Source organism: Paramormyrops kingsleyae, chromosome 6 (assembly GCF_048594095.1).
Source record: "Paramormyrops kingsleyae isolate MSU_618 chromosome 6, PKINGS_0.4, whole genome shotgun sequence".
In the NCBI taxonomy this organism is placed as follows: Eukaryota; Metazoa; Chordata; class Actinopteri; order Osteoglossiformes; family Mormyridae; genus Paramormyrops; species Paramormyrops kingsleyae.
Genome location: NC_132802.1, coordinates 35,909,410 through 35,934,842, shown reverse-complemented (window position 1 = coordinate 35,934,842; position 25,433 = coordinate 35,909,410). Strand labels below are relative to the sequence as shown.

At 47.9% G+C, this 25,433-nt stretch overlaps 2 protein-coding genes across 2 annotated transcripts in view; one reads left to right on the top strand and one right to left on the bottom strand.

The window, feature by feature from the left end:
- plxnd1 (plexin D1) overlaps positions 1-17,406 on the top strand; it is a 45,486-nt gene extending 28,080 nt beyond the window's left edge. The window contains exons 16-36 of the mRNA XM_023819263.2: positions 34-213; positions 554-644; positions 854-1,117; positions 2,187-2,336; positions 3,824-3,938; positions 4,506-4,613; positions 5,908-6,020; positions 7,109-7,216; positions 7,617-7,747; positions 8,391-8,589; positions 8,893-9,039; positions 9,154-9,310; positions 9,482-9,585; positions 9,900-9,963; positions 10,623-10,657; positions 11,801-11,905; positions 12,179-12,342; positions 12,486-12,633; positions 14,336-14,476; positions 15,497-15,571; positions 16,086-17,406. Coding sequence (XP_023675031.2) covers positions 34-213; positions 554-644; positions 854-1,117; positions 2,187-2,336; positions 3,824-3,938; positions 4,506-4,613; positions 5,908-6,020; positions 7,109-7,216; positions 7,617-7,747; positions 8,391-8,589; positions 8,893-9,039; positions 9,154-9,310; positions 9,482-9,585; positions 9,900-9,963; positions 10,623-10,657; positions 11,801-11,905; positions 12,179-12,342; positions 12,486-12,633; positions 14,336-14,476; positions 15,497-15,571; positions 16,086-16,202 — 2,716 coding nt within the window. The 3' untranslated portion in view covers positions 16,203-17,406. The remainder of the gene's footprint in view (positions 1-33; positions 214-553; positions 645-853; positions 1,118-2,186; positions 2,337-3,823; positions 3,939-4,505; positions 4,614-5,907; positions 6,021-7,108; positions 7,217-7,616; positions 7,748-8,390; positions 8,590-8,892; positions 9,040-9,153; positions 9,311-9,481; positions 9,586-9,899; positions 9,964-10,622; positions 10,658-11,800; positions 11,906-12,178; positions 12,343-12,485; positions 12,634-14,335; positions 14,477-15,496; positions 15,572-16,085) is intronic.
- A 1,650-nt stretch (positions 17,407-19,056) lies between these two features.
- On the bottom strand, positions 19,057-25,389 carry LOC111847767 (rhodopsin). Its single transcript, XM_023819243.2, has 5 exons — positions 24,784-25,389; positions 24,110-24,278; positions 22,999-23,164; positions 22,478-22,717; positions 19,057-21,623 (listed from the first exon to the last, which is right to left on the bottom strand). The coding sequence occupies exons 1-5, from the start codon at positions 25,142-25,144 to the stop codon at positions 21,498-21,500; spliced, it is 1,062 nt and encodes a 353-aa protein (XP_023675011.1). The 5' UTR covers positions 25,145-25,389; the 3' UTR covers positions 19,057-21,497.
- Between the last annotated feature and the right edge of the window lie 44 nt (positions 25,390-25,433).

Genomic DNA, 25,433 nt, shown 5'->3' with positions numbered 1-25,433 from the left:
GGTTGTCTCATGGTTGTGCTGCTTCTCTGCCAGGAAAGACGCCGACACCATCGAGTGCACCATGCCACCGGCGGAGCACACGCGTCCCGATACCACCGTGTCCGTGTGCGTGGAGTTTGAAGAACTTCCATGCCAAAACCTGCAAAATTCCTCCTACACCTATGAGAGGAATCCGATCATCACTGGCATCCATCCGCAGAAGAGCTACCTGAGGTATCCTGCTCACTCGCCGCATTCGGCGTAATAGGCAAGAGGCGCCGGCTGAAATGTCACCCCCGTATCTCTGCGCGCCGCTTACAGCAGCCCGAGTTTCTTCACACAGCGGCGGCGAGTCAGTAAGCCAAACAAACCGCTGTGTCTGGGAGCCTGCGAGAGGCAGAGGCGCTGTCTGCCGCTGGGCCGCCTTCCCAGGGTTTTTTTTCCGCTAAGCAGACGCATGGTAGCATGCAGAGCCTTTGTGGGTGTCTGGGCTAATTCAATTGCTCAAAGGGCCCGGGGTTCTCGCCTTCTGGCTTGGAGCGTGTGCCTTAACTCCCGGCTCTTTGTTTTCTAGCGGGGGCCGGACTATAACGGTGAAGGGACATGGCTTTAAGCTGGTGCAGGATGTGGAAATGAAGGTCAGGGGGATCACGGACGAGCAAAGCGTGAGTCTCTGCCGGGCCTCTGCAGTTGTTCTGTAGGGATTGTGGGAGACTGCGCTGTGGCGTGTTCTCCGCCAACTGAAACTGTGAACGGTGTGTGGCTTTTCAAACATGTGCATGAGGTATATGGGGGATGTTCTAAAGATAGAACAATGCTGTTTGGTCATGAGCAAATTGAGCTTGTATAACAATGTCCTGCGCTTTATGTCTAGGCTTGCACTGTACGGTCAAACACGATCATCACATGCTCCTCGCCAGCTTCTCCTCAGTCCACGCGAGCCACAGTGGAGTTCTATCTGAATGGTGTCCCCTACACTGGGGACAGTCCTGCCACCCAGATGGACCTTGAGGACGACGAGGAGCCCTACAGGGTGCACTTCTACATGGACTACCTGGAGGACCCACAGTTCTTCACTGCAACCAAGGACAAGTTCATCAAACACCACCCAGGAGAGCCTCTCACACTCATCATCAATGTGAGTGCTCTGGACTAAAGACAGGGGTCTGATTCTTGACCAGCGAGGAGCTGGTGTGTGTGTCTGAATCAGTGTCCTTCACTGACTCACGATCGTCAGCTGAAGGGGGATTTTTCTGTTGCTGTGAAGGGAATTGCTTAAGCGTGGTGGTCAGACGTCAGTCACAATGTGCATCTTCTCTTTTTCTCATTAGAAACAACAAACACAGGTGCCCTTAGTGAGTTTCAAGTCACTAATTTGAAGTTCGCCAGCAGAACTGCGCTGCTCCAAAGAAATGTTGTGACCAAACTGTGCTAATTTCTTGGCTGACTGGATGACCTTTCATAAATGAGCTTTTTGTAAATTTTCATAAATACTAAGACTTCCTTCTTGAGTCGTGGGCATGTGGAAGAAAACACAAGGATGTTCCAGCAACTCAGAGACATGTGATCCTGAGTGCCTTTGTCTCTCCTTTGACGGGGAAGATGGAGTCTTTGGCTGCACGGATCAGATATGCCGCTCCCGTCGTGTTTGAGGAAGGCGTTTGCAGGAGGGTTAATGTCATTCAGTAAAAAATAGATGGCAAGGAAGTGGTTGTTGACAGAGATACAGAGGTTCGCATCCTGAGATGGGGCCAGCATTTCGGCGTTAATCAGTAAACGGGAAGCATCCCAGAATAAACATTCAGTTTTCCACATGCTCAGCTCGCCCTTTGTCTCCCCTTTTCGCATTGTGGTGACCCACCTGGTTGCCCCGACGCATGCGGCCCTCATCCTGGCATTTCCGAATTTTTTACTGCTGGTTTCCAGCTAGTTGCACGACAGCTGGATGTGTAAGAACCCTGCAACTGCTGGCATCTCACCAGACCAGTATCCCCCGCTCCCAGAGAGCACCCTGTTGTTATCTAATACTACACCTCATATTTCACAGCTGCTGAAATTCTGATGAGACCATATATTCAATTCCCTTCCCAAACATTTACGTGTCATCAGATCCTAAAAAGGGTTTCCCTCTGACTGCATGCAACTCCCCACGTCTTTTATTTTATGATGGCTTGACTGGACTGATGTGCAGGTGTTGCCTTTCACAGAAAGGACCCAGTGAACTGAATCTGGCTCCGGAAGAACACACCGTGACGATTGGCTCCATCCCCTGTGAGGTCAGCTTCAGCAACGATCAGCTGTTTCATTGCACTATCAACGGCTCCCTGAACTCACATGAAAGAGAGCAGCCAGTCATCGTAAGTGGACCTGCGTTACCCATCATGCCTCATTGACAAAGATATACTTTTCACCATAAATATTATTCTCCATGCCCAATGAGTGTTATTTTTTTCCCTTACGGAATTTAAGTGCCTTTATTCATTTGTAAAAATGTGTAAATAAATCCACCTATTTTGTGGCTAGTAAAAATATGGCATTTCACTGTGGCTGTCATGGTGGAATGTGTCTCAGATGAGGAAGCATCGTCTTAGTCACAGTCAGCCTCTTTGCTGCAGGAACTGGGACAAAAATAACTGCAATAATCAGTGCAAAGAGCTGAAGCTGGCAATAACCCAACAGGGAGCAGATCACTATTTATGTTCCCTGTTTTGGGAGAGCGAAAAGTAAGAAGCTCTATTTAATGATGTCTCAGGGATCCTTTCAAGTTTAGTAGTTTTGTGGCCTGTAATGGTGGTAAGGGACTGTTTCTGGTTTGGGGCAGGAGGAACATTCAAAAACCAACAAAAGCGATTAGTGAGAGGGAAGGGCGGCAGGAGTAGCCCAGGTCATTGGTCAGATGGAATGTCATAACACAGGCGGGGGCACCGTTTTTGTTGTGCCTGATTTGTGTTTCTGGGATGCTGAAACGGTTTGGGTGGGAACCGGATCGTTTCTGTCCTTTTTTTTATATCCCTGGGCTCCACTGTAGCGGGGAAATAGACGTGTGTTAGGCAGGTCAGAGATAAATTATTGTTAAGATTAAACAAGGAACTCAGAACAATGCTTTTCTTCATCAGCTCACTGTTCAACACAAAACAGATTACGCTGCATTTTTTTTGGGCTGAAAAAGTAAAGCGAACTGTGCTTCTGTCATTTCCCTGCGGGGAGGGGCTTTAATGGGAAAGTTTGGGAAAATCCACTGCTGGGCTAAACTGAGTGCCAGAGCTCAGCACAGAGAAATGGGGAAACAAAGTGGGCTTAGAGGAAGCACATTGAACGCTGACAGGAAGGGGCACTGGACAGGCTTATTTACAGAGGCATTACAGTGACAGAGATGAATGTCTTTAAATGTAAACACACAGAAAACATTAGAGAATCTGACTAATTGATCAGGACATTTAAAATGGAACAACAGCAGTGAATGAGATGGGGGGGGTTGAGTCATATTTCTGCTGGATGCATAGGCAGTTCTAGATCCTATTTAGGGAGACGTCAGCTCCTCTCTGTTTTTTGTCCCAGTACCCCCCCCCCCCCCCCCCCTCCAAAAAGAAAGTGATTATTCTAAAACTATTTGGTGACTTATTCCATATGTTCATGTACATTTCGTAACCCCCGCCCAGCAGCGAGGTGACCCAGGGTGTGGGGCGGCGTCCCATATTTCTTTAGGGATCTGAGCCCCCCCACCCCCCCCCCCCGTGGAGGCGGCCCTTGCTGGAAGCTTCCTGAGCCGGGCCAGTGCAGGCCTGGCACTGCCATGTGTGTGTCTGTGCCCGCTGAGCCTCAGAGTCATGATCTGTGCTTACAGGTGCAGGTGGGCAACTTCCGCAAGGTCATCGCCACGGTGCAGCTGGGAGGCAGCGAGCTGGCCATCGTGGTGTCCATCGTGGTGTGCAGCGTCCTGCTGCTGCTGTGCACCGTGGGTAAGTGGCGGCACGACGGGCTCCCTCCTCCGTGCCAGTGCTGTGATTTATGTCTGGTCTTGGCAGCAGGTTGACGTCCCAGATGTGCGAGGAGATGAGCGGTACCTGCTCCTGGCGGGCCGGCCCTGGCTCCGCCCTCTGAAGCAGAGCTGTGCGGCACTGTGCACGTGTTCCCACATCATCCGTGTGCAAGCACACGCGTGTTTACGCTGTCTGTGTTTAGCCTTCTGCCTCGATGTCTCTGCTTGTGCTCTGTGTATATTTGTCATGGAATTTGTTGTGGGTTTCTGCATTAAACCGTAGCTGCTATTAATTATGCAGCTTACACAGATCATTATGGACTCACAATGTGATGTGAGCTCCGAGCATGTCTGGGATTAACTGCAGACGCTCTCAGTGGGACCCTGTGTGTGGATCAGGGCAATCTGTCAATGCCGCTTCTATCCGGAGAAACAGGGGTCTTTTATTAGCGGGGCGACGGCGCATAATGGGGCCTTTTATTTTAGAGCTGTCCGTCTCGTCGTGTTGCCACCGGCCGCTCTGATTGGCCCTCTGTCCGCCCATCAGCCCTGGTGGTGTACTGCACGAAGAGCCGCCGTGCCGAGCGCTACTGGCAGAAGACGCTGCTACAGATGGAGGAAATGGAGGCGCAGATCAGGGAGGAGATCCGCAAAGGTGATCCAGCGTGACCAGGCTCGAGGACGCAGACTGTCCCCCCCCCCCCCCCTCCACCCACCGTCTTGACCACGGGCCACTCATAGTCCCAGCTAATGCCGTACAAATTCAGGGATAGGAAGGTCAGATCCGCCTTTGATGTCTAATGACACGGAGACGCGGAGAAACGGCGTGTGACGTGGCCCCTCTGGTTCAGCATAGGTGAGCTGACGGAGGCTGCAACTGGGGAGAGCTTTTAAGAGGCTTTCCTGTGTGTGTGTGTGTGTGTGTGTGTGTGTGTGTGTGTGTGTGTGCGTGTGCGTGCATAGTCATGTGTGTGTGTGCGTGCAAAAGAAAGGCTGTGATGAAAGACTCTGCGATTGTGCACTGTAAGCGTGACTCACAAAAAGCCCCGACCCACAGCGGTCATGCTGATTTTGTTATGGCTACCCTGTCAGGGGGGGTTGTGGGGGAGGGACTGGAGGCGAAGGGCGACTCACAGGCCGGGGCAGTGGTGCATCTGAAATCCTCAGAGCGTGTCAAGCATTAAGGAGATTTGTGGGGGGGGGGCATGCTTCCATGACAGCCACCATGGTTACCCATGCTTTCTACATAACGCCAAGGGGCGAGGTATTTCCCCATCTCTGTCCCATCGCCTCCCAGAGTGATTCAGACATTTTTGGGAATGGGGGAATTTTGCAGAAATTTCACAAAAACTTGCTTTACTCCCTTTGAGGAACGTTTTGATGGTCAGAAGGTCCATTTTGTGCGAAGGGCAAAAGTACATACAGCAGAAAAGAGAAATTGATGCATTAATCTGAAGCTATTCTGAGCACAACACGCTCCTCTTATCAGCCGTCAGAAGCATCGTGTCCTCACACCTTGAGAGTAGTGAGTTCAGTGTTTGGCCTGTATTTGGGCTGTCGTGGTGGAGCCCGGTTATTGTGGGTTTCCTGCCACAACTAACAGTCGTGTCTCCATCAGCCTCTTTGCATGGTTTTGAGTGTGCTGTCTGTCATGGGCTCCAGGCTCACTTCAGGCCATAAAGGCTATGGAAACAGGACAGATCTCTTTCTCTTTCTTTATTCCTTGTTTGAATTAGTTCCTTGGGTTCTAACTTTGACTTCTACACATGCTTTAAATAAAGGAGTTTCCTGTTAACGTTGGCCTGTGAAGGCCGTGTTGTGCAAACATTCGCAGTGCGCGGTTCCCATGTACGCTGGCAGACGGACGTGCCGCGTGACGCTTGTGCCTAAGGGGGGGAATGTGGAGAGGCCGGACTTAACGAGGGCGCTGTGCTGTACCCCCCCCACAGGCTTTGCTGAGCTGCAGACCGACATGACAGACCTCACCAAGGAGCTGAACCGCAGTCAGGGCATCCCCTTCCTGGAGTACAAGCAGTTTGTCACCCGAACCTTCTTCCCAAAGGTGGGCAGCCCACTTTTTCATTTTACCATGGTGACTGTGGTAGAGCAGAACAATGGCAGGCACAGAGTCAGAACAAATCACACTCTCTACGCAAACACACAGAGTCTCATTTCACAGCCCCCACCCTTGCCGTCACTGGGCCCACACACACACGCACACGTTTTTGTTTTTATCTTTGTGGGGACCGCCCATGCATTTCTATGGGCAAAGCCCTAATCCCCACAATGGCAACCCTAACCTATAAGTAACCCAACAAAAGGCAAGAGATTTTCAGTTTTTTGTTTGCAGTCACAGATTTTTTTGTGAAATTGAGTTTCCCCTTGTGGAGACAAAAATGGTCCCCATAATGTCCAAATGAAAGGTTTTTATGACATTGTGGGGACATTGGGTCACCACCATGTAATATATACCTAACCCCCCCCCACACACACACAGAAGGACTTCGACTGCTTTCAGGGGCAAACACAAACTAGGTCAGGAAAGGGAGGAAAGTGGACAGTGCTCTGGCTGAGCTGTGAGGCGAAGGAGCTGTGAAAATCGCTGGTAATGTAACATAAATGTTGTTACCTCCACACTCTCTCCTTTCTCATCCCGCTGGGGCCTCTAACATGAAACAAGCAGCAACCCCCCCCCAGTCCAGAGGCTTGAGTCAGTTCCCATTTAAAAGAAAACATCCCAGCTTGCTTGCAAAAGCACCCCCCCCCCCACCCCCCGTCTCTATAATTTGTGTGTGATATTCTGCAACCTAAAGTGCTTGTCTAAACACAATTGCGCCGGGACTCTGAATTTATGGCGTAACTCTTATTTACACTGGGGAGTGTTGCTGGCTGAGTCTGTGGGAGCCCGAGGACACGGCCTGTCCTCCAGCACTGTTCCCCACACAGCGGGGGCTCGGCGCCCCACCACACTCGCAGCAAGCCGCCGTAACCATGCGGCAAAAGCACTAGCAGAAGTCACGTCCCTTACCGTGATGCATTGCTGCCCGGCACCGTGGAAGCACACCCATCTTAATTAAGTGCAATAGGTTTGGTCCAAAGAAGGGACTCCTTCCTTTAGACAGACCACCTAACTGTACCCCCGTCCCACAGATGTGTTCAGACTACGAGAAGAACAGCCTGGTGCAGCCCGTCTACGAGAACGATAATCTGAGTCCGCGTGTTGTGCCAGAGACTCACCCCCTGCTGCAGGACTGGAAGGTAACGGGCGCCGTTGCCCAGCCCGTGCTCCCCCAGGAATGCCTCACCTCTAATTCTAATTAATCATTGATGTAGGTCTGCCAAGCTCCTTCTCCGCGAGAGGCTCTGTCAGAGCGGCATTCAGTGCCTGCTGTAATATCGTCTGGAGACAGACTCCTCCATGGTAGCAGATCCGCATAGATCATCTCCCAGTAGCTTGGACGTGTAGTAGCGCGGACGGCCGCTGGGCTGGCAGTGAGGACACGGCTCTGTTAGGACCACGCCGTGTCACCATATGGCCGTAGCCCATCTCAAAGGCGACGGTGCGACGATGTGGAAGCGTGTGCCGGCTACGTGTGAAGCGCGGATTCCCACGGTGACGCCGGCCCTTTAAGTTAATTGTGTGTTTTCCCTGGCACAGCCCGCAGGTACCAGCAAGCCCAACATGGAGGAGGGGGTCACGCTGTTTTCCACTCTGCTGAACAACAAGCACTTCCTGATCACCTTCGTGCACGCTCTGGAGCAGCAGAAGGACTTCGCCGTACGGGACAGGTGACCCAAAGAGGCCTCCCCGCCTTCCCCGTCCTGTTTAGGCACGGAGACTGAAAGCCGCCGTTCAGAGGATCAGCCTAATTGCGGCTTTCTGAACGTTGTCGCCGTTTGCCCCTCTGCTGGAGAATGTCGCGGCACCTTGTGCCTACCACTGCTCTGCTGACCTGGTGCCTGTTGTAGTGCGACGCGCTCCGTCTGTGAATCCTTAACGCCTGTGCGTCCACTGGAATCGAGATTCTCGCCAGGAGTCTGGCACAGGCCGACCAGCCTAGCAGACACTGATAGAGTAATAAACTAGTTCCTACTGTTATGGAAACACTTTAACGTGGCCCAGCGCCTTGAAGGCTTAGAGAAGCTCTTGAAAAACACTGAACAGCAACATAGGGGTAGGCGAAAATCCTGCATAGATGTTTGCAAGCAATATATATAGATGCTTAGAAACCAAGGAGTTAAATCAGTGATTAATAAAAGGGGATTCTGGAACATGTAGCGTTTTCACAAATCGGCCGCTTTAAATCATTCGGTCGCAACCTGTCTGCGTGAAGCATTTTTCCAGTATCAGCATGTTTGCCGACCTCCTGTGTGCTGTTGAGCGGGACTTCGGTTCTTGAGAAGGTTGGGTTTCCTGTCTCCCCCACTCCAGATGCAGCCTGGCCTCACTGCTCACCATCGCTCTGCACGGAAAGCTGGAGTACTACACCAGCATCATGAAGGACCTGCTGGTAGACCTCATAGACAGCTCGGCCCCCAAGAACCCCAAGCTGATGCTGCGGAGGACCGAGTCCGTAGTGGAGAAGATGCTCACCAACTGGATGTCCATCTGCATGTACAGCTACCTGAAGGTGCATACAGAAGAAAGAATGCTCTGCTTAACCTTTTATGACATCCTTCTCATTGTAGTCCAATCAGCCTCTTAAAAATGCTGTAAAAGTTAATGCCGTACCGTAGAGGTGTTTTTGCAAGTCGGTGAGGATTTGCCTGAGCGCTCGTTCTCCAGGAAGAAACACTTGTAGCTGGGCTGCTTTGTGGTCGCTGCCAGCTTCTCCGCGGTTCGTGTTGAATATAGCATGTGCGGATTTAGCATCACTAGCTGCTGCTCAGCTGACGGCATCTAACAGCCCGCGGCTGCTGCGATTTCTCTCCAGGAGACGGTGGGCGAGCCGTTCTTTCTGCTGCTCTGTGCCATCAAACAGCAGATAAATAAGGGCTCCATCGACGCCATCACCGGCAAAGCCCGCTACACCCTGAATGAGGAGTGGTTGCTGAGGGAGAACATCGAGGCCAAGCCCCAGGTGAACGAGGGGCCCCAGGCCGTGTAACAATGAATCGGGTAGCAACCCAGAGGGGGGAGGAACAAAGAAATACAACACAGCTGTCATGTGACTGCCTCCATTTTATTGTTGCAGAACATCAATGTATCATTCCAAGGATTAGGAATGGACTCGCTCACTGTGCGAGTGATGAACACAGACACCATCTGCCAGGTCAAAGAGAAGATCCTGGAGGCGTTCTACAAGAATTTGCCCTTTTCTCAGTGGCCAAGTGCCGAAGACGTGGACCTAGGTGAAAAGCTGCCTCGATTTTGGACCTCAGCCCACACCGAGTCACACTCAGCCTTGCTGACTCCTAGAGCAAAGCTATATTTATCCAGATACTTTTTCTGAGGCTTTAGAGAAGCGCCACTGGGTCCTTAGAGATGATGCTACAATGGCTGCTTTCTTGTCAATCCTCCAGAGTGGTTTCCTTCTGGCAGCACCAGTCGAATTCTCCTAGACCTGGACAACACGTCAGTGATGGAAGATGGCCGCAAGAAGCTCAACACCGTCTTCCATTACAAAGTAAATACCCTCCAGTGTACCTTTTGGGTTTTTTCCAGAGGATTTTAAGTGAGAACTCTCTCCAGCCGCCCCACCTTCAATCTACGGGCAGTATTGCATGTAGTATATCTCAGCAGACAAGGCATGACCAGTGACCTCTGATAAGAGACACTTATAGCACACCAGTGTGAGCAAGCTGTGAATGTGACTGAACGCGTGTGCTGTTGGACTTCACTGGAAATCCTTCAGTTCATTATGCCATGTTGACCTTAGTGAGTGCCAACATTTCCGTCCTCAGTTACACTCAGTGATTTTGTGATTTTGTACCCCCCCAGATTCCAGAGGGAGCCTCACTTGCAATGAGCCTGAAAGACAGACGTGAGAACACTTTGGGGAGAGGTGAGGTCACTCCAAGCCACTTATTTACTTCATTACGTCTTCTCAAAGATCTGCTTCTTCCTCTTATTCTCTGATTTCTTTTCTTTTCATGTGCGGATCTTTTCAAAACACACCTTTGTTTTGTTACCCTGTCTATTTGATATATATAACAAAAATAATTTTATGCCCCCATTATGCAGGGAGTCTGCTTTCATGCCGATATAATAAAGAGCGTTTAGTGACAGACACCAGAAAAAATACACAATAAAAAAGAAACTGTAAGAGCAATTATAGGAAATGGTCTCTTTTTGAATTGTAAACAATTGAAGATTTATGGAGGACTGATTTTTTTTTTTTTTTGAATTTTTTTGCTTCTCTGCGAGCCAAGTGTGACGTATCATTAAAAATGAATTAAGTCGTGCATGAAGTGTCACATAACGAGGCAGTATTAGTAAGTATTGTGATTGGATTTGAGATTCCAAACAGGACCTACCTGCCAAACAAATACTGAAGTGTTAAGTGTACTCCGAGCAAAGGGGGTTTGTTTAGTTATTGATGTAAACTAGTGAGAGAGGCTGAGCTCCAGCGATCTCAGTTGGGGGCATCTCCCAGTAACCGATGTGTCAGTGACGGACGGTGATGGATTGTGACTGATTCCTATCTCTCCTCTCATTCTCCAGTCAAAGATTTGGACACAGAGAAATATATTCATCTGGTAAGCAGCACTGTGCCCTCACCCTGTACAAACACACCCACACACAGTGACACTAAGACACGCGCAGGCACGTCAACCACCTGGGAGGGTTCGAGACTCCGGCAAGAAGGTTAGAGAGGCTGGCAGGACAAGTGAGAGTATAAGGCATATAGTGGGGGGGGTGGGAATGAGGGGCGAGTGGAATATCATGGAAAGGAAATAGGTCTGGAATTTAAAGGAAATGAGGCAGAAATGGAAATGATGCAATCAACTGGGAGAGTGGAAGAGGAATCATGGCAGTGAGGAAAGCAATTGCATGATATGGCTGCCTTGTTAACATGGAACATGCTGCAGGAAGGACTGAGGACTGTTCTCATGAATAGATATATATTAGACATTTGTATTTTTCGGTTAATTGCATATTTCCGCGCTCCTAAGGTGGACCGTCAGTCAGACAGGGCTGTGGGGATTTGGCCTGACTCACACTGTGCGCTGAGAGCTCAGAGATGGTCTGGAACGCAGAGAGCGGCTCATGCTCTGTCAGCCTGCTTAGACAGCTGTTTCCCCCCCATCTCGTCGCTCCGCAGCAAAGTCCACTGTCAGCTGGGCACCTACAGGGCTGTGGGTGGAATTGACCAAATAGGCTCCTCGTCCCGCTCTCCTGCATGCATGTCCCATCAGCCGGCGGAACCCGCAGCCCTCCGCCTGAGACAGAGGCAGCTGACAGCACAGACAATAGCCCTGTCCCAGTGTTCTGCACTTCCCTGGCTTGCCTGGGTGTCAGGAGCTGACGGGGAGACCTCTGGCAGTCGCCGTATCTCGCCATTCCCAAATAGGAGAAAATAAGGAAAATTTAGAGAGAAAAGACGAAAAACTTATCACAAATAATTAGGCGCTCATTCCAGGTGTCTCTCCTGTTTTGCAACCCATAAGATGCAAACCTTAAACCCTGGGCTGTCGCATCATGGAGAAGGTGTTGATGCTGCTGACGCTTTTGTGCACCTGATCCTGAACTCCGTATAAGTGGCAAATTAAATCTGCCAAAATCTTTTGGCTGATTGCTATGCCGTCACGTCCTCATCCTGGCCAGTTGTAAAGACCTGATTGAGGCCCACGAGCTGCCTTCACGAGTTTATCGCCGGTCCCATCGTGTCATTTTCTCAGGTCCTCCCACACGACGAGCTGACAGAGACCAAGAAGTCACACAGGCACAGCCACCGCAAGAAGGTGCTCCCAGAGATCTACCTCACGCGGCTGCTCTCCACCAAGGTGGGCATCTCCTCAGCACAGCGGGGCCTGGCATGGGAGTGACGTGTGGAAAAATGGGTCATGGAGGATGTGGGGAGGGACTCCTGCAGGGCGTATTGGTAGGATACCTGACGCATCCAACTTGGATTTGAAGCCCGCAGACGTTTTGACGTTGCTGCAGTTGTCCTGGGCTTAACTAAATATTTGGTCCGCCAGCAAATTCGGGAGGTCAGATATGGCCCATAATGCTGAGTTTACTGGGAGGTGCTGACCCGTGATCTTCTCTCTCTGCAGGGAACACTCCAGAAGTTCCTGGATGACCTGTTTCAGGCCATCCTCAGCATTCCATCTGACAAGCCCCCTTTGGCTGTGAAATATTTCTTTGACTTCCTGGAGGAGCAGGCAGATAAACGAGGCATCTCAGACCCCGACACCCTGCACATCTGGAAGACCAACAGGTGGGGCGCAGATAGACCGAGGCCTCGCGTTCCACATCAGCATGGCAGCAGCCATTAGCGTTAATTATACTCATCGATAACCGATAGCATTCACGGTGTTCTTGACCTTTCTCGTTTGAGTTGTTCATGTTTCATTGCTGCAGCTTACCTTTGAGGTTCTGGGTGAACATTTTGAAAAACCCCCAGTTCGTGTTCGACATCGACAAGACAGACCACATGGATGCGTGCCTGTCCGTCATTGCCCAAGCCTTCATCGATGCCTGCTCTGTGTCCGACCTGCAGTTAGGCAAGGTGAGGCCCCAGCACCGTCTCCCCCCTCCCCCGCTCCCCGACGCCTCAGTCAGCTGCTTCCACCCTTCCTCATGTTTTTCAAGACGAGATGGCCCGCCATGGAAATCCTTGTTTTGCACAGTTGAGGGAGGCCTGGCAGAATACTTCATTCCGTAGACACCCTGACCTTCAAGACACAATATCCTGTCTCAGTGCCTCTCTTCCTCCCTCAGGAACTGAGCTCCATGAACAATGTTCACCTTTCATCAGCACTGACGCTAGGTTTATTTTTATGTCACTTGCCAGGGTCCGATTTGCGGTCTTATTAAAAGTAAAACATGTGCAAGGCCCTTGTTTTACTAAGGTGGGGGGGGGATTTAATTATGATTCCATGTGTTTTTTCCCACTCAAATTTCCTTGGAGCAGGGTGTGAGGCTGTAGGGGTAGCAATAACTAGCAGTTAAAGCAGGAAATGCAGCTCAGGCCACTTTCACGCAGGAAGCAGTGTTTTCTCAATGCCGGGAAATGGTCAGGTGTTACCCAGCAGATGGAAGAGCTGCAGGAAGTGGCCTTGTGCACAGGAAGGAGGGGTCGGGTATCAGGTGGAGCGCTGAGTTGGCTCCGCCCCCATGTGCCCTACATACGTCTGTCTACCAGCTTTCTGGATAAGAGCCCACTTTGGGAAGGGTTGGCTTGTAGCGGCGTTACTGAGACATGGGTAACAGATATGGGAATTTCAAAACACTTAACGTGAAATACATTGGAAACATGTGTTGGAAAAGAAAGCCTTAGTTTTGTGGACCATTTCTTTTTTGTAACCCCAGAGTATTAAATTAAGTTTTTTTTTTTTCTTCGATGGAAAACAGTTAGGGTGAGTTCCCTTTGTAATGAGGAGAGATCATGCCTCTTATTGTCCGACAATGCGTGGGTGTTGCTACACGAAAGGTATGCAGCATTGACAGAAATGGGCTGTGGACATGAGGACGGGAAGCCCAGGATAGCAGTGCACCGCAGACTGACAGAATGACTCTCGCAGACTGTATATCTGGCTCATTGCGGCGGGGGGCATCATGTGAGGGGGGGCTGCTGAGTCTGCAGTGTACCTGCCGCTCCTCTGTCGGGCTCAACTCTACACTTATGCGCTTTTTGTTATTGCTGTTCCAGCCACAATATTGCATTTCTAAGGATACTGTGTTTCGTAGCCAGCATTAGACACCTGGTATGATTAATTTACAGTATATTGAATGTCCCTGCCTGACAGATGGTGTGGGAGCAACCCTTGATTAAAAAGCTGTTGTCACCCTCCCGGTTAATGCTAAAGCCATTGTCACCCTCCCAGCTTATGCTAAAGCCATTGTCACCCTCTCAGCTAATGCTAGAGCCATCGTCACCCTCCCAGCTAATGCTAAATCCATTGTCACCGTCCCAGCTAATGCTAAAGTCATTGTCAGTATCCTAGCTAATGCTAAAGTCATTGTCATTATCCCAGCTAATGCTAATTACATTGTTACCCTCCTACCAAATTCTAAAGCTGTTATCACCATGCAAGGTAATGCTAAAGTCGTTGTCACTATCCCAGGTAATGCTTAAACCCATTCTTACACTCCTAGCCAATGGTAAAGCAGTTGTTACCATCCCAGCTAATGCTAATCCCATTGTTACCCTCGTAGCTAATGCTAAAGCTATTGTCACTCTCCCAGCTAATGGTAATGCTTTGTTCTAGGACTCCCCCACCAACAAACTTCTGTACGCCAAGGAGATACCGGAGTACAAGAAACGGGTGCAGTGGTATTACAAGCAGATCCAGGAGATGGCGCCGTTGAGTGAGCAGGAGATGAATGCACACCTTGCAGAGGAGTCCCGGGTGAGGGAGGGGCCGTCAGCCCGTGGGCCGTGCCTGGTCCGGCACACTCCCGATCATGCAGGCCGAGCAGCTGGTCCGCGTCCCGGAGACGCCGGGGTGCTTCACGCCGTTTTCACGTGTTGCTCGCGGCTGCCAGATAGTCTCGTTCGTGAGCCTGAGATTGGATTTGTAATGAGGGCAATCAGAGGCTGCACACTGAACGCTCAGTGACCTGTAATTACCATACGAAATTTGGGACACTTTTGGATGTGGAAGTAAGGTAGCAAACTGGAACAAGAGAGAAAGGAAGAGATCGTAACTTACTGTAGTACATGGACGGAAGGAAGCCAGTCCAAGATATATATCCAGGCAGCTGGAATTCATCACTTTAAACAAAAGTGTAGGAAACAGAGCCACACAATTCACAGGCACATAATCCTTAAATAGATGGGATCACAAACATACATTCAGGCTCTGACTGTGCTGAATTGTTTTGTGTTATGCTCTGTTATGATTTTCACATGACAGTGCACATCAGCTCTATCACTTTGCTGCAGATGTAACTTTCTTTACCTGGGGACTAAACCAACATTTTTTTCTAAAGCTCTGTGATTCTGCTCTGTGAACTGGTGAATCATAGCATTCGTCTGAAAGTCGACCTGGGATGTCATTCCATGTCAAGCTCAAGCTGTTTCTCCCTCTGCTGTAATTTGCACAGAGCGTGGTTTCGTAATCTCGCTTCGCTATCCTTCTCCAGATTGTTACATGTGTTTCAAAATCACGTTAAATTGAGATCTACCATTTTAGCCTAAAAACGCTTCCATTGCCTTTATCCAAAAATGTAGCATGCAATTGTATGCATATATATCTCCCTTTTTGGTCAGATGTTTAACTGCAAAATAATGTTTTATCTCCAGGGAAACTTTTTTTTTTACATATCTCCACACTAGGCCTTTCATCTGCCTTTGTTGTATGTGTCTGTTATTGTGCGTGACAGTGACTTCTCAGACTCTCATTATCTTGCTCGTTCCCTTCCTGCAGAAATACAGAAATGAATTCAACACAAACCTGGCCCTGATGGAGATCTACAATTATGCCAAGAAATATCGTACTCAGGTAAGGGTTTTTTCACATCTACTCGAATAGGGCTGGTGTTGTGACATGTGTTCAAAGGGTGCTATCAGGTAGCAGGATCAGCCGTCTGTGTCACACATGCAGCACTGCGTTTCACATAAAACAAGATTGGGATCGGAGCTGGGCTCACTGGAATATGGGCACCATGCTCACTGGAATATGGGCACCATGCTCACTGACATTCTTTGCCCTCCATGGTGGCTGATCAGAATTCAATAGCTATGTAGTTCAGAGGTAAATGCTTAGGAATTCCCATAATGCCAGGCTGAACACTGGTTCTATTTCAGCTTTCTCATGTACAAAAGCGTTCCATTAATTGCATGCTTGCATGTTTCGCAACCGAACAATGGTCGCTTAGTAGATAATGCCAGAAGCCAACAGGGCAGGAGCAGCAGAGGAGCTGGATGTGAACACAGAGCCCACTGGGCGCTGTGTAAAGAGCCTCCTGAATGTGAGCAGCTCTGTGCTGAGCACGGACCCCCCCCAATCTCCACAGGTGGTGAACGCGCTGGACGCCAACCCCACAGCCCGCCGCATGCAGCTGCAGCACAAGTTTGAGCAGGTCATCGCCCTCGTGGAGGATAACATCTATGAGTGCAGCAGTGAGGCCTGAAGCACCAGCGCCCCCCCCCCCTCCTGCCCCCCACACCTTCACCACACAAGCAAGGCACACCTGGGTGCTACAGCACTATTCCAGGATCACTTTGCTTGTGAACCCATGTGAGAGACTTCTGGGAGACTCCTAGCAAGGAGGACTGGGTGATGGACAGATTCCCTATGCCAACCCTTGCTGTGGAGGGAGAAGAGTTGGAGCATACCAAATGGTTGGGTGTGGTGGGGGTGTTTTTATGCCACAGAGCAGCTTAGGCCTTTCGATAAAAGCAGGTTTGCCCCAGCAGTGCACTGTTTAGGTTTAAATAGGCAAGCTACAGAGTTACTTTTTAAACTTTTTGAGGGAGAGCTGAGGGGGGGGGGATCATTGTCACTGGATGGCGATGCTGGGGGTCTTCCCATTGCAAGCACATGCATGGACCCCCCCCACCTTCTGCAGACACATGGAAAATGCACTGGACTGTAACATGGTTGTCAATAGCAATATTTATAGATGTTCTCTCTCTTATAGTCTCGAGTTGGAGGGAACAACATTATGATTCTCCTGTCTCCCACGCAAACGATCAACACAATCAGAATCATTTACTCAGGTCTGAGCTGTGGCAGTGACAGACAGGACTTTACACTGGTGCTTTGAACTGTTATCTGAGCTTTTTCTGACTGATATGTGATGGACATTGCGCTGAAGTACCTTTACAGCATTCATTTTCATAGAGGAGCCATGAAGAGTGAGACCTTTGGAGAACTGAGCATTGCTGAGCTGATGGAGAGAGAGAGAGAGAGATGGGGACCAGTCAAAGACTGGATGCTGCTCTCTGCCAACTCCGTCCTGCTCTCTAATAGCCTCTATCATTGAAGGATATATAATTGAATCAAATAAAATGTGTGCTTCTTAAAAAAATATAGACAAGCTGCCTGCTTGTACTTTTTATGTGGTTTGACAGAACAAGGCAACCTTCTGTCTGACCTTCAGATGGACCCAGCTTTTCCAATAACGGAAACCAAAAGCTATGACCGGACCGGCTGTCCTGGGTGCTAGTCCTACTCTTACTGTTCAGTAATACCGATTATTAATTAGTTTTCCTTTGTAACATTAATATATCATACCTGAACCTATGAATTGTCCTTGACATTTGGCTTTACATGTTTCCATCTATGGTTTTGCACCTCGTAATGAGTAAAGCAAAGTTTATGTTTTTTATTAATCAATGACCACTCCTTCATAACGGCTGAACAAAGAATTGATCAAATAGAAACCCAGTTCATCAGCACAAAAACACTGTTTTGTCGGAGCCTTCACCTGAATCCTGGAATGAGGTGATCACAGTCACTTTAAATATCCCCTATTTAAATGATTGTAGAAGAGGTATTGCTTTGCAATATTACACAGACGAACAACACTGTAATGCAAAGCTACAGAGTATCAAACATTTTTATGAATAACAAATCTCTAGTTTGGAAGAAATTATTAAAAGTGGTGGAAAAAAATGGACTTTGCATGTACCAACAACCAAACTCATGCAGTGCAGTCCAAGTATTGTATGCAGTGACACATTTTTTATTATTTTGGCTCTGTACACTTCAGAATGGGTTTGAAGTGAAACACTCAAGATCAGACTGTCAACTTTAATTTAATGCTGCACTTATGAACTGTGAAGCAATTCTAAGGCATATAATACACAGACCCCCACTTTAATGGACCAAAAGTATTTGGACCACTGTCAATCCATGCACAATTCAATTCCGGAGTTCTACATTCTAAGTGTTGCCATTTCATTTGGAATATGTTACCTCAATCAACATTGTGATCAAAGAGGTGCCAATGCCAGTAAAGCAGGCTGTCTTGAAACTGAAAACTTATTTAAAGAAAATACCATGTAATACACAGCAAAAAGATTAGGTGTGGCAAATTCAACTGTTAGGTTAAAGAGAAAGAACATAACATACCCAAACAGCCAGTAGACCCAGTAGGGCAACTGCAGTGCATGACAAAAGAATACTTTCACTGTAAAGAAAAATGCCTTCACAACTATCGACCAGATTAAATACACTTTCCAGGATGTGGGTGCAGTTGTGTTTCTAGATGACTGTAATCAGAAAATTGCACAATCCCACAAGATGCAAACCACTGGTAAGTTATAACTGAAATGCCAGTGTAACATTTGCTAAGACGTAAATTATAAAACTATTCAATTTTGGAATAATGTATTATGGACAAAGCTGTGAAACACGGAGGAGGTAGCCCAATAGTCTAGGCATTTATGACTGCCACTGAAACTGTTTCCAGTGTATTTATTGATGAGGTGACTGCTAATAAACATTAGGATGTATTCTTTGTTATAGATGGACATCTTATTTGTTCAGATTCAACAAAATATGTCAGTGGGCAGCACTTTACACTGCAGCAAGGCAATGAAATAAATCAACCAGAAAAAAATGGAATGTACGAGTCAAGCATCTGACCTAATTTTGAGTGAGCAACCATTTTCACTTGCTGAAGACAAGACTAAAGGCAGAAAGCCACCAAAACAAGCAGTATTATAAGCCTGGCAGAGCATGACCAGGGCAGAATCACAGTGGGTTCCAAACTTCACACTCTCAATGACTGCAACCAAGTATTAAATGTGACAACTTTCATTATAATAATATTAATTTACCCAAATATGTTTGGTCCTTTAAAATGGAGGAGGCTATGCATGAAAATGGTTATAATTCCTGCACAGTTTTCCCAAAATAGCTGCCTGTAGCCTTAAATTAAAGCTGCCAGTCTGCACTTTAAGAGCATATTGAGTGTTTTATTTCAAATCCATTATGATGCTGTACAGAGCCAGAATAAAAATTAGAAAAATGTGTGGACTGCACTGTACATAGTTACATTTGACTCTGAATACATTTTTTTATTTGATTTAGTATATTTGTACAACTCAAAATATATTACAAATATATATTTAGCTTATTTATAATTAAACAGTAATTTACTATTTTTAAAGTATTACTAGTGTGTTTGAGGGGCAGGTATGGGGCAATCTATTTCTTTTAACTTTCTTATCAGTAAAAAAGCATACTGTTCCTCTAAGGAGTTCTGTAATGTAGAGATACTTCAATCTGCAAAAATGCAACTGACAGCTCAAGGAAACTTATATAATTAAACATGCAACCAGGGTTGTGAACCACAAGCATTCAAAGGGTCTCAGCTGCTCTGATCTGGTTTTCAAACACTTTTGCTCGTGAGTGCTGTTAATATATATATATAAAAAACATGGTGACTAGAAGCAATTTAAAGCTGTATAATGCACCAGAAATACTCCACACTGCCCTGGAAAAAGCAGAATGATGGAAATCGGTCCGGTTCATTTCCATTTTTCAACAGCAGGTCTTCAGGACCAGGGGCAGCTGGGCTTTCACTGGTGTCTGCGATTCTCCCCACGCAGTTAAATGGCCGTCGCACTGGCACTGCGAATGACGGCTTATGGAGCAGCGCGCTGCTCACAATGGCCTCCTGTCTGGCCGGCTCTCTCCAGCTGCCCTGAAGTCCGCTGCTCGGTCCCGGGCCGGATCTGGCGGCTGGGCTCGGAGCATCGTTTTTCAGCCTTGGCTGTCTTGGCCGTCCTCCACGCGCTGCGCTTCCCTGCACTGCGGGCTTCTTCACCTCAGGTCACGCTGGAGCTGCTCGAGTCCTTTGAAGCATATGGCTGGAAGCCTGGGGAGTCCCTTCGAGAGGATGCCTCCCTTTCATGGAAAAAAATGATTCTTTTCTTCCCTTCTGCTCTTTTCAGTACTCCATCCATCCATTAATCTCATAACTAAACAAGGCAATATTACTCCTGTGCAGTCACACTTGCACAATACATTACAGTGGCGATTGCCACGCCCTTAATTTATCCTCTAACTTCTCTGGTGGAGTTTTGGGCAGAAACTGCTACTGTTTATCAGATTATTGCTGTGCCTGGTTAAAACTAATTCAGCTTAATTGAAGCAAACCGACAAGTGTTTTATCCAATGAGGTTTTTCTGGCTTGTAAATGGTCAACAATTATTTTTAAAAAGCCACAAACACACTCCCTTCCCAAGGAAGTGCTCACAAAGTGATCCCAAGTGAGCTAAAAATTAATTGTAATTAATACACACGCTGACAGCATCATACTGTACCGGCAGTACCTGTGAGGGTTAATTAGCATTTTTGTTGCATGTACTGAATAGTAATCAGCTGTGGGCTCAACCTTACAGCTGGGTTCTTGGAGGTACACGTCGCCACACATAAGCACCATGTGATAAACACATTTTATTGGCATTCATTGGACTGGCTTCAATCCACATTTTGAGAAGGGGGTCAAAGTGTATTTAGCAAAGACCTTTGAGGTATTCTGGCAAAGATAAGCACAAAGCAGGTAAAGCTGTTTTATTGACATATTAACAGGGATCTCTGCTGTAGTATTTAAAGCAAGAGTTTTACACATAAACTACCGAGTGGTTTCTCGTTTCCAAATAAGCCACAGTTAAGATGGTTTTATTCGATTTAAATCCTTCCCAGCCATGTAATAACCTTTCCTGCTTTTCGGCGTGTACACTCACATTACAGGGCAAATGATGCATTCATCCCCTAACCTGAGCACATACCCACCCCAGACTCGTATTTATAGTTAGTATTTTGCATTTTAACATAATACTATTCTAAAAATATCAGACTGTCCTCTAAAAAAATGGATCCATCTAACATCAATTTTATTTCCCATGCAAAGATCTAAAGATCAGCCAGAATTATTGTCTAAGGAAATATTGTATAAATGCTATATAGTTTTTCTATATAATGATGCAGGGCAGTCTTTCACGTATCTTTGGAATTAACGTGTGTGTGTGTGTGTGCGTGTGTGCGTGCTTGTGTGCGTGGATTAGGTTTATATTTCATATACCAAATATCACCATCACCAAAGACCAAATATCCCCCACAATGGGGACCATTTTTCAGGTCCCCACAAAGATCTGTGAATGCAATCAAAAACTAAAAATGCCAAAAGTCTTGTCTTTTGTTTGGTTACTTATGGTTAAGGTTAGGGCAGGGTAGGGGTTACGGTCGTCATGTTGGGATTAGAGTTTTCCCTATAGAAATGAATGGAGAGTCCCCACAAAGATATAATTACAAACCTCTGTGTGTGTGTGTGTATGTGTGTGTGTGTGTGTGTGTGTGTGTGTGTGTGTGTGTGTGTGTGTGTGTGTGAGCCGCAATAGCAAAGCAGCAGTAGGGAGGGAGAATTGGCCAGCTGGTGTGGGGTTGGCAGTCTGGGCTCGCGACTTCGCTGTCAGGCTGGAGCCACCTTGCCGGCGGACACCGAGGAGGTCTGTGTCCTGGAGGAGGCAGTGGTGCTCTCATCCTCGCCGAACGGGTTCTTCCCGCAGCACAGGGTGGTGATCATGCAGTTACGGAACTGTGAACGGCCACATTGTTACCAATGTAGACACACACACACACACACAACACACATTTAGTCATTTTTTTAATAGATGTTGAATTTTCTATTTCCTTTATAAATGCTCACACACGTGCAAATTTGCATTCAAGGCAAAGACATGGAACACAGCAGAAACCTGGACCCACTTTAGCATGAACATAAAGAAGTGCAGACTAGTGTTCCCTTAATGTCCTCACTATTAGTGCTAAATAAAACCATCGTGGAAAAAATCACATGTAATTGTTAGCAGATGAGTCTGAGATGTGCAACTGAATTTGCCTCTATCAAATTCACCAGAAAAAGCTCTGCTCACGGTTGTTCTTCATGGAGATGTCTGGTTTATGGAATAAAATTATGCCACCCTATTAAGAATTCCATTGACCTAAATTCAGCATTACATTTGATTAAGATACATAGTAAACTGAAAACTTTGATCAAACCTGTGAAAAAAAAACAGCGGTGATGACCCTTCAGACCTGTCCTGCGGAGAGCAGGCCGAGCTCACATTACACACGGCACAGTGGGCGTTTCACCAGAACAAACCCAGTGCCATTAATCATCATTAGTAACAAGGATCCCGCTTCCCTAAGAAGGATTACGTGAGCATTCGCCATATAAGGATCACAGCTGAGCGTGGCTGGAATCCCTCTAGTAGTGTGGTTCTCATTAGCAGGGATTTTTGCAAGAGCTTGATTCTATTACACGGTGCTGCATAATGACTGTCTACATGATTTGTGCAATGGAGTTATCTGCAGATTGCGTATACGGCAATCCTTCAGAATGAAGAATAACTTCACTGAGGATGTCACATGACCCATGGCTGGCGTTACCTGTCTGTTAAGCAGGATGTAGATGACGGGGTTGTAGAAGGAGGCGCTCTTGGCAAAGAAGGCTGGGGCGGTCATGAACACAGGCCCGAAGTCAGTACCCTGATTGGCGAAGATGTACAAGGCGACGCTGGCGTATGGCAACCAGCACACCAGGAAGGATATCACCATGACAACGACCATGCGGGTCACTTCCTTCTCTGCCCGCTGGGTTGTCTCAGATTCCTGCTGCTGCGCCGCGGCCTGCACAGGGACAGGACATGGTGTGGGGCGCCGCACACGGACACGCGATCACACGGACACGCGATCACACACGCGTCCCTTCCCTCCACCAGCACAAGAGTGAGAAACATCCCATCCCACACTTATCACCCTATACAGACTCGGTGTCTGCCGTATGCGACAGTAAAGGCGTAAGCAAGCACATGCAAAAGCTGATCAGCATCCAGGGTCCACAGGAAACCTAAGGTCACATGTCACTGTACGGTTCCCCGTTGACACGACGGGATGGGGGCGGGGCTTACCGCCCGGACCGTGCACAGCAGGCGGCTATAGCAGAAGAAAATGATCATCAGTGGGATTGTGAAGTGCAGCACAAACATGTAGATGACGAACGACGTGTTGTTGATCTCGGGCTTTGGCGTGTAGTAGTCAATCCCACAGGAGCACTGCATGCCTTCTGGGATGTACCTGCAGGGGGCCAGCAAATTACAACTGTAGTGCACACACACACACACACACACACACACACACCTGGGACGGTCAGCAGTACTAAACACAGAGTGATAGGTGCATGCATACTCCTGAACACACTAGTAGGACTGGATACAGAATGATAGAAACACACACTCAGAAGGACCAGCCTTTTTAGTGATATCTCATGCATTTCAAGGTTCTCAAAGATTTAGAGAAAAGCACCCCAGGCTCGATGCTCACACAGATTTCCTTTATATATAATAGAAACCATTTCATCAGAATATATCTGCTATGGCTGTCTGAACATTTGCTCATTTTCCACACACTCTGGGCAGCTCAGACACCACATAACCAAACAGCATGTCCTTGGATTGTGGGAGAACTCAGAGAAAAGTCGCATGACAGGAGAACATGCAAACTACAGACACCCAAAGCAGAGGTGGGATTCAAACCACCGGCTCTGAAGGTGTGAGGCTACAGGGGAACCAACAGAGCCTCCTCGCAGCCACTTATCAGATTGCTTTTCTTGATATTGCTGAAATCCTGTCAAGCATCCGTTGGGCACATGATGTGTTACATAAAGGACACACAGTGCTGTGGTTAGGAAGCGGTTGGTTATGCTCAGTAGTGATGTAATCACTGGCCAACTCCTCATACTGAGAAAGCCACCTAGTTTCAAACTGGACGAATGTATAAAAAGGTGATAAGGTTTAGTCTAGTGATTATGTAAATACTGTAATAAAAAACTGCAGTCTATTTCTGAAGGAGCCACAATGTTACCGGCCAGTGGAACTCCCGTTTCTACACACACACACACACACACACGCACACACACACGCACACGCACGCACACGCACACGCACGCGCACGCGCACACGCACACGCACACACACACACACACACACACACACACACACACACACACACGCTGCCTCCTACCTGGACCAGCCCAGCAGTGGCGGCACAGCACAGGTGAGGGACATGATCCAGGTCAGTGCCACGCCCACCACAGCATGAGTCTCCCTGAAGCGGAAGGTGTTCACAGGCTTGCAGACCACCACGTAGCGCTCCACCGCTAACACCACCAGGGACCACAGGCCAATCTCCCCTGCCGGCCCCCCGAGACCCCGCAGGGTGAGGGGCTGATTGCACAGTGAACATAATGCGTCCACACACAGCTGGCTTGACTTTAAGAAGCTTTGCCGCACGGTTTGGAAATGTTTCTCAAATCTGTCTTACTGCATATGACGTACAGGTCAGGCAAGCTCACTGGTTCTTGCTCCTAACTCCCAAAATAAAAACTGAACTAATTAAGTAATTAATTAAACTAAGAAGATTGGAGGGGGGAAAAAACAATGTACACCAAACGGAGAAAAAAACGAGTTGGCATCTAAATTTACAGAAGTTACAACCATGATTTGGAGTTAAAATTTGCTGGTACAATATTGTTCTATAATTTTAACTAGCAAATTAACCTATCATACATTACCTATTGATTACAAAAGTCATGCTTATAAGAACAATGTGGTCATTTTTGGACCTGATTCCATATCCTATAGGTAGAAAGGTCCTGAACTCAAAGGTGGACAATGAATGCCGATCTGTCTACTCACCACCCATAGTGGCAAAGAAACCCTCCAGGTTGCAGCCCAAGACCCCAAGCACAAAGTATCCATGCAGTGAGGTGTAGAGCGTGGTGGTGAAACCCCCCACCACCATGAAGAGGCCGGCCACCGCCAGGTTGAGTAGGATGTAGTTCAGAGGGGTGCGGAGCTTCTTGTGCTGGATGGTAACGTAGAGAGTGAGGAAGTTGATGGGAAAGGCGGTGATTATGAGGAAGATCATGTAGGCGGCCAGCAGGGAGTACTTCCAGGGTTCGGCAAGGTAGTACTGGGGGTACTCAAAGGGACTGCGCACCAGCCCACTCTTATTGGTCATGGGCACATAGAAGTTGAGACCCTCTGTTCCATTCATGGCTGCAGCGATTCCTGCGCTTCCTGCTGACGGAGCCTGGAGACCAATGCAGCCCCCGCATGCAGGTTATGTTCCTTTTAAGTTCTTGCCTTGGATTAGTTCAGCTGCACTATGGTGGGTGTCAGCAAAACGGATTTGGGTCACTCTAAACAGCAGTAATCCAAAAAACAGATCACTTGGGTTTAAATTCTGTAGATAAGGTGTCGACGTCAAGCTCAGTCAGGTCACATGTGAACTGGGAGGAGAGTCTTTAGCCAGGACAGGCAGCCAGTCCTCATTGGTAAATAGC